The sequence below is a fragment of the Petromyzon marinus genome, chromosome 14, assembly GCF_048934315.1.
Source record: "Petromyzon marinus isolate PM22_M1 ecotype Great Lakes invasive population chromosome 14, UKy_Petmar_22M1.pri1.0, whole genome shotgun sequence".
Taxonomy (NCBI): Eukaryota; Metazoa; Chordata; class Hyperoartia; order Petromyzontiformes; family Petromyzontidae; genus Petromyzon; species Petromyzon marinus.
In genome coordinates, this window is record NC_133680.1 from 7,654,629 (window position 1) to 7,671,173 (window position 16,545).

The window sequence follows — 16,545 nt, forward strand, 5'->3', positions numbered from 1 at the left end:
AGGGAAGCTACAATACCTTGAATGTGGAACATGCCCTCCACCCCTTTACATCTTCTCTCTCTCTCTGCTGCCTCAAAAGCGCCTGTGTCTGCACCTATTAGCAGTGTCACTGTCACGGCACGCACTGCCGTGGTTAATCTGTTGTTGCGAGGGTGCCACGGAATGGCCTTGTGCGCCTAAGGCATTTCCGTTGAACTTTCAACGTCATGCTGCTACTTTAATCCGACGCGGAGATGACACTCTCTCCCACCGCTCATCTCTTTCTCATGTGAGCATACGCGTGTGGGTTAGCACTGTCCAAAAAAAAAAGTAACCGGACTTTTGTTACGCAATGTATTCATCTTAAATTGTATTTAAAAAAAAAAGATGTCGTTCAGCAAAGAGATGGTTGTCGTGGTGTTATTGGTCAGAGCACTGGACTTGCGATTCAGAGATCGCCAGTTCGTCCTCCCGTCGCGGCAACTTGAAGCGAGAGTTGCTTACACACACCCTCTCGTCTCCATCCACGCTGCAGGGCGCGTGTGGCTAGCCACCAAACAGTGTGGGAACTCCCACATCTCCCATGGCGTCTGGACAGCTTGAAAGCGTATGTCAAACAAACAAAAAAACACCTTCCAGAGTCCTTCCGACAGCAGCGGCGTGAGCTCGCAAAATTCCAGGGCGGCACCTTTACCTACGTTTGAAATAATAAGGTCACTTGCGGAATTATCGAGCGGCGTGCGCGGAAAGGGGGGTGCCGTTTGAGCCAGAAGGCCACGTGCCGATAGGGGTGGCGAGGCCACGACGATGAGGAGCGGGGGGGGGGCTGGCCACGGGGCGGTGGCTCTCCCGTGTAAATCCCTCGCACCAAGGGCCCATTGCCCCAGCCACGCAGAGGTCATTTGCGCGTCATTGCTTCTCTCAGCACCAAGTTCCACCTCTCTCCACTCGAGTCAGTGGCCGAGGCGCAGCGATGCCTAGAGCGCTCAGGAATGTGTTTCTTTTTTTTTGGAACGTACGCACCTTCTTTCCTGTATGGAGATCGCTTATTGAACGGACGGACATCCACCGATATTTTTAGGCTGAGTCTGTGGGGAGAAGTTTAACTACTTCGTTTTTATTCACCGCAGCACGCAGTTAACGCTAGATGAAATATGTTTAACTACCCGAGACCGACTTTCCGATATATAATGCATTTATTAGTAGGTGATACGATCCACTCGAATAAACTATCCTTTATTAGCTTTCGCATTTAATGTTGAAACATTAAACAAAATTCAAGCATATCTTTTCCAGATAGATTTTTAAAATTAAATTTTCGGACCCTGTGTCAAACCACTGCTTCTCTATGTGTCAATCATGGAGGAGGGGGGCGGGTATTTGTCTATACTATACTTCACGCTGATAAGAGGTGTCTCTTCATATATCACTTGCCACTGATGTTAGCCGTGACCAGCAAACGAACTCAGGCGGTTGTCTCGTTAGCCGTGTGGGCACGTATTCAACTATATCGCTGCCACCCCAACCAAGCCAACGTATAAAAATGTAAAAGTTTGAAATGCACCAAGATGTATACCACTGGAGCTTGCAGACATGGGCATGATTACTTTAGAACCGATGGTGCTCCCACAGACTTCGCTGTGTTACTTGCTTGAAGTGTTGGGCATGAAAGCGACTTCTAGATGATTAACGAGCCACTTCTCCGGCGCTCAGTATCACACTGGCCGTGTGCCATTTTTAAAATGATCAATTCAGGTCCTGCCGGTTTAATTCCTAAACGGCACGCGACGGCCCACAGAAACGCCATGCTAGCTTCTGACCATCGGCATTGTTTCGTAATACTGCGCCCAATAGACACAGTCCGTGTACGGACACTGTACGTGCTGTGTCGGGACTGCGGTTGGACATGACAATACCATAAACCTTAACGTCGCATTGGGGAGAGATTTACACGTCGTTGCAAATGAGAGCTTGCCGTCGCGAGTATGTGCTGCAAATGGTGATGACGCTCGTGATGATGATTGGTATTATTGCAGCTGCAAGCCAACTTGCGCCTAGCAGAGCCATCAATCCTAACACCTTCTCGCCCCCCCTACTCACCACCGCCTGCTGCCAGGAAAAAAAAAGCAGATCTCTAGGACCCGTGGGAGGAATGGCCATGTAGGCTGAATGCTGGAGATCGTGGCGTTAAATTCTACACCCTCGATAGAACACCCCAGCTGCGAGAAAATGCTGCAACTCTGAGACGTTGGAAATGCGCAATTTCTAAACATAGGCTGCGCGTTCCTTTGGACGAGGGTTAAAATTTCAGAGTTCTGCTCCACAGGGATGGCCTTTTACAACAGCACACGTGTGCGTGTCGGTGCCAAGGGGCACTTGACAGGCCCCCTCCACGTACAACCTAGGCTGCGTGGTCTTGGCCGTCCTGGCTGTGACAGCTTGCTCCCAGTCTCCAGGCCGTATATCCCGTATGCATTTCTGGTGCATGGTTTTAGTGTCATTCCGTGCACCCTATCTGTATGGAGGAGAGAGTTGACGATAATAGCTTGCGGGTCCCCTGCCACACTGGCAACGCCGCTGGCATTTTTTCTTATATTTGACTGTCCACTCATGTACTGGATGAAGGGGATGGCTAATATTGGTGAGTGTGAGTTTGCTACTGAACCACTCTGTTCCCACAGGTAATAACGGGCACATACCTGCTCAATAGTTTCTGCAGGAGATTATCAAAGCAACGCCGCATGCTGTAAAGCTGATATTAAAGACCTCGAAGTATAATCACTCGCAAGCGTAAGGCATTTCGTGTGCCATTGGGACAGCCAAAAAAACATTAATATGAAACTTGTGCGCAAAATGAGTTGTTATCGGAACAGATGACTGTACCGTGCGCCTCTATAAACTACACTCTCCCAGACCTCCCTTGTGAAATATATACGAAATTTCAATGGGGTTACACCAGGATAAATAAGGCCATAGGTTACATATATGTAATACATATGTAAATATATAAATAAAACGATACACAAAGACTTTGACGAATTATTTTAATACTCAGCGAACGTGCTACCTTCACCCCACCTTGGCGCAGCTTCTCGCGCTCAGCATTCGCGCATTTCATCGCAGTGCGGCGGTCGTGTGGTCGAGGGTGCCGATGTCGGTTTCACTCGTAAGGAAGCGTTGTCGTTGGCCAGCAGTTTGAGGTAGGAAGACAAACCTACACAGTTGAAGATGTCACCCGTATGCGTTTTGTCCTCCACGTGTCCGCGTGGTGTTCACGTTTGTTTCGTTTGACCAGGTGACAACGCAAGAGGCCAGGGCCAGTCTCGTTTGTAAGAGTGAACTGGGGCGTCAGTTTGAAAGTAGGGGGCGATGATTGCTTTGTAGAATTCCAAATGAGCAGTTTGCCGATCATTTTAGAACATGGTAAATTTGGTCCCGGATGCTTGTACCCAGCAGTCTGCTCTTGCAATCACATCGGATATTTTTTTAAAGATCCACTGTGAAGCAGATGACGCATAATATTGTTTTCGCTGTTATTTCACCTGCAACGATAACCAGGGCGGCAGCAGGATTCGAACCGTGAACCTCTGCAACAAGCGCGGCGAATGTGCTTCCGCTTACGGTATGTCTCCGCCCAAAGGCGTTGGAGACGCATCGTGTCGAGAACTGAGTCCCAGGTGTTCGCCAACACCTCGGCTGTGGTTGTTTCCAATTTTTCTGTTATGTGCCGTTGAAGACGATAACACTTGAGAGATTTTCTGTAAAAATAATAAGTTCAACCACGCAGTTCAAGCTGCTGTCGAATTATGTTACAAAGAATGCGCATGCGTCAATAGCATTACATTGAAGGGACGAATATTAAAAAGGCCACGTTTCGGGTAATGGCCCTTCTTCATAACGCAGGGAGGTCCATTGTGCTATGAAGGGCCATTGTCTCTATACGTGCTATGAAGAAGGGTAATTGCCCGTAACGTGGCCTATTATGTATTCGTCCTTCAAAGGCAATGCTATTGACGAATGTGTTCAGTTTGTTTGTTACCTGTGCTTGTGCGCCACTATCAACATCAATAAATACCGGGCTGGTAATTACGATTATTTACTAAGTGATCCGTTTCATGGTGGACACGCTGTATCATGAACAATAGTGAATAGTAAGTAGTTGCCTTCAAAATACGATGAAAAGTAAACCTGCTGCGTCGGATGTTGGCGCGTATGTCTATCGTCACAACTGGCTGCATGAAAGCGTTCGTGGATCACTCAAGAGATGGGGCCATCGAGTGCCGTGAGAGATGCCCACATGCTCGTCAAACGATGTGCCTGGAAGGGGGCAGTACGTCAAAGTCGTTATGACAACCTCTGGGGAGTTACTGTGTCAGTGTCCTTCCCTCTAATCCACAGCTTTTCTAAAAAAAAAAATCAGCGCTTTAGAGATACACCAAATTAGCACGCGATTGACAATAAGTAATGACTGTATAACGACGTTCTGTATATCTAACCGGCAGTCAAATTACTGTACCCGGAATTAGCTATATACCTCGTTAGATTTTCCGAAGCTAAGCAGGTTTGAGCTTGGATACTTCTTGGGTAGGCGATTATCACGCACAACAGTCTGGCATATGCTTGTGGGGCTGTGGCGGGCATCAAAGGGCAGTGAAGCAAAATACACAGTTGTATTATACATCTATGTCCCCCGCGTACCGACTGGTGTGATAAGAGCATGACAGAACAACTCCCACGACCAACGGGTGGTTGGTTCGGAATGAAAAATAAATCTGCATGCACTTGAACTTTCAGGCATTAAAATGATCATCGATCCACTAAGTTGAGATACAAAATAGCTGCACTCCCGAATACACCTATCAGCTACGCATAAGCTGTGGGAAATTCCCGAGTTCCATTCACCCATGAAAGAAAAGTCCAGGCTTGTTTAAATAAAGACTGCGACATCAAAGGGCATTGACACCACATCAGTGTACACGGCACGCACACGCATGAGCAAAGAGAACGAATGAAAAAAAAGCAACCGTACGTGGTGGCGCGTCCCACGTCGTGTCAACGACTAAAAATTCCTGAATGGCACACAAGAGGATTCTCAAACACGCTCGACAGTTCGAGCTAACACGGACGCCCTTTTGCCACGGACGCACACCCTTTGCTCTTACTCACACCCTTTGCTCTTACTCACAGCCGTAATTGCTCAGGTGGGCTCAATTGTTAAGGCGTCTCATCGCAGCAGCAGCAGCAGCGGTAGCAGCTGCGGCGGCGGCGCTCTGAGTGATCATACAGCAGCAATACGACCCGGGTGCGGCAACTGGCACATAGAAGAGGACGCGAACGAGGAGGGGGGGGGGAGAGGAGGTGTGGTGGATTTTTGTTCTTGTTGTATCTCTCTATCTCTCAACCACCGCCCATCAATTCCTCTCCTTATTTTGTGACACCATCCTCTCGGTAGGTAAAAGGGTGAAAGAAGGCAGGGCCCTTCCTGGCGGGGCGGGACTACAAGCAGTCGAAAGGACCCCTCCGGGCTTTGTGTGTGTGTTGCCATACATGGAGAAGGGTGCTTAGGGGAGGGGGGTATAGAGAGAGAGAGGTGGGGGCGGAGGCGGACAGAGTTGGCGGCGGACAGACGGTCGAAGAGAGAGGAGGGTTGCTTCATTCATAGGCGCCCGAGGCTTGGGGACGCGCACACGCAGCTACTCTGGGGTGTGTTTAGCCTCTCGTGTGCGCCTGGCTAAGTTTCTTGCCGTCCGAGATTGTCGTGAGAAAATCGTGCGCGCCCTTACTCTGCGAGAGCACGCGGGTTGACAGCTACCGGACTCGACGTTGTTTTTGTTACAGCCAACTAGCCAAGGATTTTTGTTTTTGTATTTGTCATTTACTGGTAGACCAGTGAGCAGTGGTGAGATTTGTTAATCAGCGAACAGCTTGTGCCGATACACAGGAAGGGAGCACGATGAACCAAATATTCGCTACCCGTCTGGTGCTCGCTTGCGTCTCGATGGGGATGCTCTTCAACGCTGTGATGTCCAGCGCAGCCAACGAAGGTAGGAGTGAGTGAGTGGTGTTTTACGTACACGGACGGCCCCTCTTGCGCTCACTCGCATGCTCTCACACAAACAAACTGTTGCGGGACGAAGTGTCTGTGTGGGTTTGAACATCATTTTAACACGCACGCCCATTGCGTTCTATCACGATGCGTGTCTGAAAGTATATCGGAAGCTCGTCATGCTGCGTGTTATGTAGGTACATGTACGTGTAGTGTACTCTGTGCAGTCCAAGTACTGTAGCCTGTATATATCCCTATTGATAGTTATCGATCATGCCTCGAGTATGTGTATCGATAAATTGTGTATATATCACGCCCCCCCCCCCCCCATATGGGGGAGCGGTGGTGTAGTGGGTATTGAACGACGCTTTGAATCACGACCGACCCCGGCTAACATCAGTGGCGATGTGATATATCTGAGCTGGTGCCGGCACTCCCACCTTCTTCGACTCGCACCGACCAGCGCGGTGAAGTATGTTCATAGATTGTCATGTGTCCATGACCCACACCGCGTGGGGGGTGGGCCTTCATCCAGCAGTGGATCGACACGGTCTTTTAAATTATCTTTTTGCGTAATCAACATGTAATTTTTTGTATCATGAATCTCTCCTGTATGTCGCTCGTGTATTATAGACAGCATGTAGCCCACCTGCAGTATATCCCAGGTACGTGTCTGCTGTGATATACGTGTGTGTGTGTGTGTGGTACACAGACGTGTTCCATTGCTGTAGGAGTTTAGCGGAGGCTGTGAGAGCGTACGACATCCAACTCAGCCGCGTTAATCGGCCTCATTCCACGCTTTGAGCGTGTCCCATCACAGCATCATCCCGTCAGTTTGTTCCATCTCGTTCGCTCGTCGTGGGAGCTCGCTGGGGGGAGGGGGGTGTCGTCTTGCCTCGAGGCTGATGTGCTTCTCTTTGCCCGAGGTATAATCCGCACCATCCCAATACCGCCGCCGCCGCCTTACGAGGGGGTTGGTGGCCCACACGCGCGCAGGGCATTCGCGCGTTCGCAGCACGCGGGAGGCGAGGAGAGATCGTCGCTCAAACTTGAAGCGCACCTTTTATTTTCACGCATTGCTTTACTTCGTCTAAGAGTCATTGTTGCGTCGTCGAGCGCGTACATTAGTTAGCGTACGTTAATTAGTGCACGTATACGCCTGTGCCATTGTCGAGCTTAATGAATGTGACTAAAGGTAGGGCTGTTTTTTTTTTGTTATCATCAGCCGTTGGTCGGTCCACTCCTGGGTCAAGACATCCAAAATCCCATGCCACCTGTGACCCATTCTGCGATGTAATACTGATTCGTCTATAGCACCTGAGCACGAACTTATTTGATCGCCGATACATATCCTATAGGTATACGGTTAATACTATTCATTATGCGATGTGTATGTACAGCACATACTGCACATATTTTCTTCTCAGTACGAACACCTGGCCGACATCTATCGTGACACATGACAATCTATGAAGAAGGGAGACCAGAGTCAATATCCTATGTTTATAACATGAAGCCAACGGAAACCAGATTCTATACACGAGGCATATGAATCAGTCAGACCGGATCACAAAACCGCAGTGTGCTAGCAATAGCTTATACTAACACGTTGGCAAGGGACTAGCATTTTCAGTGAAATCCCCGGAGAGTGAGTCATCCAAACGATACGGCTGCAGTTTAGCCAGTCATTGTGGACGGTGAAGCACCCTTTGTACCAGGCTATCTGTTGAATGTGTTGAAATGCCAACTCTCTAAAGTGCTGGCGTTTCCCATACGGAGAACGGCGCGACACAGAAGTCAATCTGAAATGTTTAACTTTCACCGTTCAGCAAGGGTTTTTAAAACTCCAGTGGTGAATACGTTAGGGCTAACGTTAGATGTAAGATTAGTATTGAGAGTTAAGCATTTGCTTTAGAAACAGGGTTTAAAATTTGGGATAAGGTTGAAGTTTGAGATATGATGTGTGCGGTTTCATAAGGCATTGACAAAATGGAATAAGTAGTGTTAGGGGTTAAGATTTGGATATATTTCATCATCAGCCATAAATAAGCCAACTGCTGGGTTGTTAATGCCTCTTCATCCGTCGCGATTCTGCGATTCAATTATCCACTTAGCACCTGTACACACGTAGATTCCATTGCTCCATCTCCCCAACGTGCGTGGTCTCGGATCCGTTCCAGTCGTTGGCTGACACTCATTATTCTTGACCATCGGCCATAATTCCTCCGAACGAGACGTCCTCCCCAAGCACACTTTTCGCAACAGTCAATTTGACGACTCTAAACTTTGTTAATGCTCTGTGATCCATGCATTGCTCCTTCACGATGCAAAATTCCGAGCATGCACCTATCCTTGCTTCTTTGCGCACTTAACAACAACAAAACACATGCATTAATATAATTTAAAAAAACACTTTTACGAGTGTTTTTTTTTGTTGTTGTTTTGCATTGAGCCTCAATTAGGGCGAGTCAGTTAGCGTCAGTTACAGCTCCGCTTCGCGAGGTGCCACCACAATTGTTTCGATTGCCGTGCGTGACACGTTCACGCGATTCTCTTTCTCAAGATGGTTTGCATACACAAGGACACAGCACACACGCACAACATGGAGTGCCGACTTTTAGCAAGCGTCGAATGCAAGTAATGAATCATCGCAAATCAAACGGACTGTGGATTTCATTAAAACTGTTAGGCTTGCTCCTTTTTTGTTTGTTTCAAACGCATCGCCAGAGGGTTGAACGCCTTTTACCTGCATCGCGTGCTAACGTGACAGACACACAAATGCAAAGATCCCCCGTACAGCCTCAACACACTTTTGGGGCAAGGGTGTTTAGCGAGCAACCGATGAAGGTCAGAACGGCGCCCGATCGCATTTGTCTCCCCAGTGGCGATGGTTAAACACTGCATCGGATACTCATTTGAGGTTGAGTCGACCTAGGGGAGACACAGGACCGGTTTCAATAATCAGCACAGGTGTTGGGCCGTGAACGAGAATGGAACTCGCGTCGTTTTGACGGAGCGCACCACCGCTCCTCCACATTAACAGAGCGCGCGCGCACACACACACACAGATAACAGCGAATCCAGATTTAAATTGGCTTTAATTGTATAAGTGCATCATCGAGCAGCGGAGGGGGAGGCTACAGTAGTTGCAATGCATCTCGTAATTCGCTGCTGCTTGGTCATTCGTAAAAATCGGACGTAAAGAAATAAGCCCCGTCATCATCAGTCGTTGGCCCCGCACATTAGAACAGCGCTGCTGCTGGTGTTGCTGCTCTCTGCACCAAGCCCCGTGTCGCACTGCGCCTCTTGGTTCAGCGGGCACAGCTGAGCGGGTGTGCATCGCCGGCACGGCTTTGCCTGTTGGTTTTGTCAGCCTTGCTCTGCCATGCGTGCCGTTTGCAGCGTGTCCGCTTTGGATCACCAAGGAAATGGTCATTGTGTGGCGCGCGTGTGTGAGACGCGTTTTTGTCTGCACGCGAGGCCAACCTCTGGGTTGGGCATAATGTGTCAGGGTGATTTCTTTGTAGGGGAATGTCACAGCCGGTGGAGGTGGACGGACGTTCATGACCCTGTGGTGTTAGTATTGGCAGCATGCCCGTGCCATCTGCGAGGTCGAGTAATTTAGAAAATTGACCGCAACGTCAAATGGCAACAGCGCGCGTACGTTCGAGTCGAACGCGCGCGGTCGTGCAGTGGTTAGCGCAACTGCGCTCGGCGTTTGATTCGCGGCTAACGTCGGTGGCGAGTGACATCCGATGCATCCCTCGCCACCCCCTCCCCCGCCGTTCATCCTCCACACCCCCCCCCACACACTGACCAATGTCAATCAAACTCGACACGGTGTGTGGGGAGGTCTTCATCCAGCCGTGGATGGACAGCTGTCAATTATTATTGTGAATTAATGAATACAACACGTTTTTTAATATCTATTGTATCTCGGTTGTCTTTTTTGCCTTGCACATAGCAAATTTCAATGTTACGGTTAAATAAAGGACTTTGAAAAAAAATCATAATTTGGGGGAATTGTCATTAATGTGCGCATGTCACTTGCATGCAAATTAATGTAGAGAACATAGAGCTATACTTTAGTACCCTTGGCAGTAGTTTGCACGTTGAGTTATGCGGCCCTCATAAGCATGCACACTGTTTTTTTTGCACGCAATACAATTCTTTTTTTTTAAGTAGTTGGCTAAAGATCTCATTGTAAGATCACCCTGAGGAAGAGCCTTGAGGCTTGGTATACTTTCCTGGATAAAGTACATTATTTTATTTGTTATAAGAAATGCAATTGATCCAACCTTGAAAAAGTTGAGCACAATTGAGTAAAATCTTTGTTTTTGTTCTTGTATTTATCAGAGTTGAGCCAAAATCTTCTGTGTGTGTATATATATACAGACGTAATTATATGGGTTAGCTTATCAATAAAGTGTTTTTAAGTTGCTGTCTACGTGAAATATGGTCCAATGTAGCGTCTGGAGGAGTGCAATACGAGTTATTGTACTTGTAAAGTCAATTAGGTTACGTGATGTTGGAGATGTTAGTTGGTGTCCTTGAATGGCTTTATGAACAGACAGACCCTTACGGGGATGGGGACATTTGGAAGTGGCACGTCGGCATGACACTGCATTGATCAAAGTCTTAGGTACAGTCGTGCAGACGCCAGGCACAGTCCTGTTTACCCAGATAATCTACATCATCACAAGTGAACAGCACCTACCTCAAGAGCCAAGCGTTCACTGCACAACATTGAATCAGTTTTAAAACGTCACAACGTAACGCAGAGCTTTTAAAATCTATTGCAAACGCTGTACTGCAGAACAGTAGAATTCCTCTTAACTGCGGTGATGTGGGCAAGGAACATCGTGGATCCTATTATCCGCGATTTTATCCACGAATTTAGTCGACATTTACACAAACAATGTGAATAATCGCAGATATTAGGAATAATAGGGGCACAGACAATAGGTGGTGTTGCAGACCCTATAGTTCCCGAAGATAAGAGGATTTGCAGATAATAGGGCCACGGATAAGAGTAGTTTAACGGTGTATATGTCTAACGAATGTAGGTTAACTATGTATAAGACTAGCAAGGGCTCCTGGCATTCTAAAGTTCACATTAATGCGATGACTATTACACTCGTTTGAAATCTCGAATTAGTGATTACATCAATCTGTGTGACAGGATAGTGCTTCAACATTGGCAGGATTTTTCAGCAGACAGATTACCATGCCGCTTCATGACATGATCGGTAGACGTGGAGTGTTTTTTTAACGAGATGATGTGCAGCATATTTATAGGACATTTGGAAAGATGTTTAATTGTTAAGCGAATGGTGGCATAAAAATACAATACACCCGAGTTTAATTTTAAAACAAAAACCTATTTGTCCCCTTTGAGAAACTAAACTCTGCTGTAAAAGGGCAATTTTTCCCTCCCCCCTGTGTTTGAAAAAAAAATTCGCTAATCGTGTTTGTTTAGTTCATAACGGCATTGCACATTCCTCAAGTAAATGTAGCCCGCAGCAGTCGCAAAGTTGTCTGCATTCCAACTGAGCACGCATTCAACGCTGCGCTCCTGACTCTTTGGTTCTATTCGGTAAAGTCACGTAGGTAAATAATAAAACAACAATAATCACGACGTTTCGGCCACAACACAAGCGGCCTTCATCAGGTGAAGGGACTAGCCTGTCTGGAGGACAGCGCTGGAGCTGCGCTCCAGCTCACGCAGCTTTGAGGGTTGTCGTCGTACATTACGGCGCTCAGCGTGACAAATTCAGAAATCGCCGACGCAAGTGTCCGCAAGAACACACAGGTTGTTAGCGTTCCCCTGGGACGCACCAAAGATGCAGCTGTCCTTTGTTTGACAATGTTGTCTCGTGGCCTTAACTTTGCCGGAGGAGTGAACGTACCGCCCACCAGAGTATTGATGCATCGCAAAGCCAGTTTTGTCTCTCAGACGGATTACTGAGCCAGTGAGTATTGATTGTTTTGACCGAGGATAACTGGAGCCTTTAATTAAAGAAAACTAAAGGGCATTCACTCAATGACTCGGGCTCAACATGTACACACACTGGCAATTTAAACAGTCAAAGGGAAAAATGTGTTCAGTGGTTAGAGTGCGTGGATCGTAATCATAAGGGCTTGAGTTCAAATCCCGTTTGGGGAAACAACTCATTCCTTTATCCCTACACGGTTGGTAATATAAGTATCATAAAGTGGTAAGTCAATGGTGGTTGCTCTGTGGATAAACTCATCCTTGACAGAATAATATGGAAATTGCACCACTGGTTATTTATACCGTACTCAAAAGCTGAGAGATGCTCAATGTGTTAGTTGAGCAGATTGTTTTTCTCTTGCCAAAAAAATACATGTAAAATGACAAAGTGAATTGATTTAATGAAGTTGAAAATGAATATATAACTGTATTAATGCAATGTATTAGTTACATCCCGTTGTCAATCCACTGGAATTGAGGTGTTCCCAAGTTGTGTCAGTTAATGGGAGGTTATTTGACCATATTTCACCAATCTGGTTTTCGTGGGTTGTTAAAGGAGGTGCTCAGAGTCAGATAAAATACCACATCCCACTCATGTTAGCTGTGGTATTGAACTCAGGCTACTGGGCTCAAAGCACACCCCTCTACAAAAATAAAACACATACAAGATGACGTAAATTCCTTTACTGGTCATTACCTGCTCCTCTCTGTGTGTAAAGTGTACAAACATACATTGTCAGCGCGGAATCATCACTAAAATAAAATAACGTGAGAATCAATCACTCTCCATATAAAATAGCACCGCTTACAAAAGTTACGACGCATTGATTTCTTATTTCGATGCTGACGGCGGTTATGAATTCTTGCAAAGTTTTTATTGGCGTGAAAAAAAAGATAAATTTTGGATGGATAGCCATAGTTAGGGGAATAGCCGCAATAACATACATCTCCCTTAATTATTTTGAAATGTAGCCTCGGTTAGATAGTGCACTGCAATATTGGCCAACCTGATCATTCTATCACAATTAGTAGGCTGACCGTTAAGTTCAAGGTTTGGAGAAAAAACAGGAGATACATAAAAAAATAAAACTTAAAAAAAAAGTTTTACGCTCTTCGCTTCTTTCAAAGCCTCCATCGTAAATTGAAATTGCTCCCCACTGATAAATTAGAATGGGGCTGAAAGTCATGGGATCGATGCGTATATGAGTACATACCCATCTTTATGTTAGTGCAGCCAGGTGCAATCCCACAGGCTACTGTGGCGTTTTGCAAAGTCGTAATAGTTGGAACTCCACCACAGATCACTCATTTGTAGAGAATTGCCACAGAAAAAAATAAAATCCATGGATATATAATGATCCACAAATAGCATTATTTAAATTTAAGTACAGTGGTAATATTTAATACATCGCTTAATTGTGGAGACAGGTTTTTTTTTTAATGGCCAGCCTTACATAAAAGAAAAGTATTTCTGAGCTTAGCTTTAACTTGATCAAATGAGGATGCTGATTTTGTCTCCAGGTCTGAAACTCATGTGATGCCACTCACCATTGTGCTGTCGGGCCAATACGAAATCAGTGTTAGCTGTCAATCAACAGGGGGGGGGGGGACCCTGTCCTGCTTGTTTGTGGCTCCACATGATTCCCACAAAACGATTTGGAAGACGTGTCCATTAGCGTCAAGGTCACTGTCTAAATTTAACTCAAATTACAGTCATGTGAAGTCTTATCGGTTTTAACATCGGATAAGTACAATGCACATTTGCATCAGTGCCGACCGCGAGTAATTTGTACAAAACACAACGTAGACAAATATAGGGGCGAGCGTGCCATAGCAGTACTTGTATGCCCTTTGCATTACGCACCTGACACTGATAAAGAAAGGAATTTGTGCAGGATACAGTTTATTTGTTCATGTCACAGGCTTGAGCCAACACCCTTGCAGATCATTTTAAAAAAAACTTTTTTTTTTATGACCGGGAGTAAAGTTTTGAAAAAGCGAGGAGTTTGAAGTTGAACTTTAGATTGATTCATGCTTGCCCTGCTGTAAATTCCTGCCGGTAATAATTCAGCTGACGTGGAATAAAGCCACACATTCTGTTCAAACAAACCCTCAGTAAAACTGGTCACTCGGGGGACAGCATGTTATCTGGTTAGTAAAGCAGAAGGCACATTTCAGCACATTCCTTTTTTTATAATTGATCAGCGAGAAGGTGTTTTTTTTATTTTGTGTGTAATAAGAACAGTGAGTACTTTTGTATCAACACATAAAAAAAATGCAAACTTAGTTTCAAATCGCCAACAAGGATCACAATGTTCATCAGCACTGCTGTACCCAGTAGTTGTTGTTTCACAGGCCTGACTGCTGATGAGTCCCTGCAAGTTGAAATCGGTCCATCATTTTTGTGTTTTAATAGTCGTTAAAAAATGCTTCAGAAAACCCCATAGGCTGATTAACAAAAAAATAAATGTTAGGATGATGTTCGAGCACCGTATACAATGATTTTTATCTATACTGTATTTAGTTGTGCCTTTGGAAACATAGAGTAGTTTTTGTAGGAGTATGTTAATCCTATTAACCTTATCAACAATCCCATGTTTGAACAAAAAATATACTGCAATTAAAAACTAAACTTTAACTTGTCTATCTTTTAAACGTTTAGTTGTTTTAGTGCGGGTTTTTTGTCCGTTTCAAGTTGAAGTTTGCAATCACCCATCCGGCGGGTCACCGCTTAATCTGTTGGATCAGCAAATAAAGTTACACAGCAGAAGTGACTTCCAGTCGCTGAGTGAATCACGCTCCCCGTCCGTCGGCGGTGATGTATATAAAATAAGGGCGTGCCACCTGGATAAATCGCTTTGTCTGCGTGTGTAATTTCCTGTCTGCGACGTGCAATGCCTATGCAAATAAACCCTCGGCGCTGGTTACGAATGCTTGCGAGGGGAGGGCATGAGCGGCACATCGCTGAACTGTTCGGAACGTCGCTGAAATCCAGCGGGAATGCGTCTTTGTGTGTGTCTCGTTTCTTTGCCTGTGGCGTCCTATTCAATTATTTCCTAGCAAGTGACGACGGCCTAAACGCGTGGCGTTGTTCGCTCGTATTATATCATGCAATAGGTTTTTTTTTTGCGTGTGTGTTACTCTTTCTGATGTGGTCGGTTTGATGAAACAACATAAATGGGTTCACCGGGGTTGTTTTAACTTATGGGAGCAAAGCAAGTTTGTGTGTTTTTCCAGGCAGAGAAGTCCAGGGAATGTAAATGGCCGTTGATTGTAAAGATTTGATAAAAAAAAAATACTTAAGCTTTAAATTTGTACATGTTGGCTAGACCAAAAAAAACATTTTTCTACTCTTTAATTTAATGGCCCAAATATGCCCACTCCAATTATACAATACATATGATAACAATGAGCATCTACTGTATGCTTCCATGTGAAGAATGATGTACCGTATTATAACTATGATTATTTATATATACATAGACTTAAACATGTGTGTGTGTGTGTTTTCAGCAAAGCATCGACTTGGCAAGCACAAGTTCCGATAATAATTTACCTAGAAATAAATACCTTTTAATAATAAACAAAAAAAGGTTCCAACTGAACCTGGGAAATAGTCCAAGTTATCGAGCCAAAATAAAGGTTAGCGATTAATGTAACACAGTACAAACTCTGGAGCAACTAATCTCAAATAAATAACCCAATTATACAAAATCTAATTAAAATCTTTACCGCTACTCAAGAGTTCTGCGTAACGAATGCGCGTCAACGAACGACAACCATGTAAAGTCGTGACGAAGTTCCCAAATCTTATCGCGTGCCCGAACCAGCTTTCTTATGTCAGGGGACGTGTTGTTGTCATATGCCCAGGGTGTGTTTATTGTTCTTGGAATAAGACGTCTTAACGCAGCTTTTGTGTGTATTCCACAGTGAACTTGATGGACACCACAACAGTCATGGGGGAACTGGGATGGAAGTCGACTCCGTCCACTGGCGTAAGTACAAAGAATTTCATCCAAAATAAGCAGGGCCTTTTTTTATTATTATTGTTGTTGTTTTATTAGTTGATGCTCAAACTAAATTCTCCACTGTTGTATTCCTATTGTGCTGTTGGCATCATGTAATGTCATGAGACACAGAGTCATGGTCATTTATGTCTGTGAAATGTTGTGCAAGTTTAGATGTTGCATTATGAAAAAAAAGTGATGCATCTGTGAAAACCTTCCAGCGAACAGTGCCACCAGCCTGTGGCAGAGAGTGGCCCTGGAAGATGACCTTCCAGGGTCGTTCCACCACACAACAGACATACCTCTTATTCTTGGTTCTTTCGGTAAAGTCACGTAGAAGGGAAACAATTAAATTACGCCATCCAGACTGCCTCTCTGCGCCCAACCTTATGGAAGAGGTACGTGGATGACACTTTTGTCATCTGGCCACATAGCCGGCCTGCTCGAGACCAATTCTTCGACCACATCAATTCCATACACCCAGCCATCAGATTTACCATGGAAGTCGAAAAAGATGG

At 45.5% G+C, this 16,545-nt stretch overlaps 1 protein-coding gene across 1 annotated transcript in view; it reads left to right on the forward strand.

Annotated features, from left to right (window-relative positions):
• The first annotated feature begins 5,554 nt into the window (after positions 1-5,554).
• LOC116942357 (ephrin type-A receptor 4-like) overlaps positions 5,555-16,545 on the forward strand; it is a 71,411-nt gene continuing 60,420 nt past the window's right edge. The window contains exons 1-2 of the mRNA XM_032954149.2: positions 5,555-6,023; positions 15,951-16,015. Of these exons, the coding sequence (XP_032810040.2) occupies positions 5,933-6,023; positions 15,951-16,015 (156 nt within the window). The 5' untranslated portion in view covers positions 5,555-5,932. The remainder of the gene's footprint in view (positions 6,024-15,950; positions 16,016-16,545) is intronic.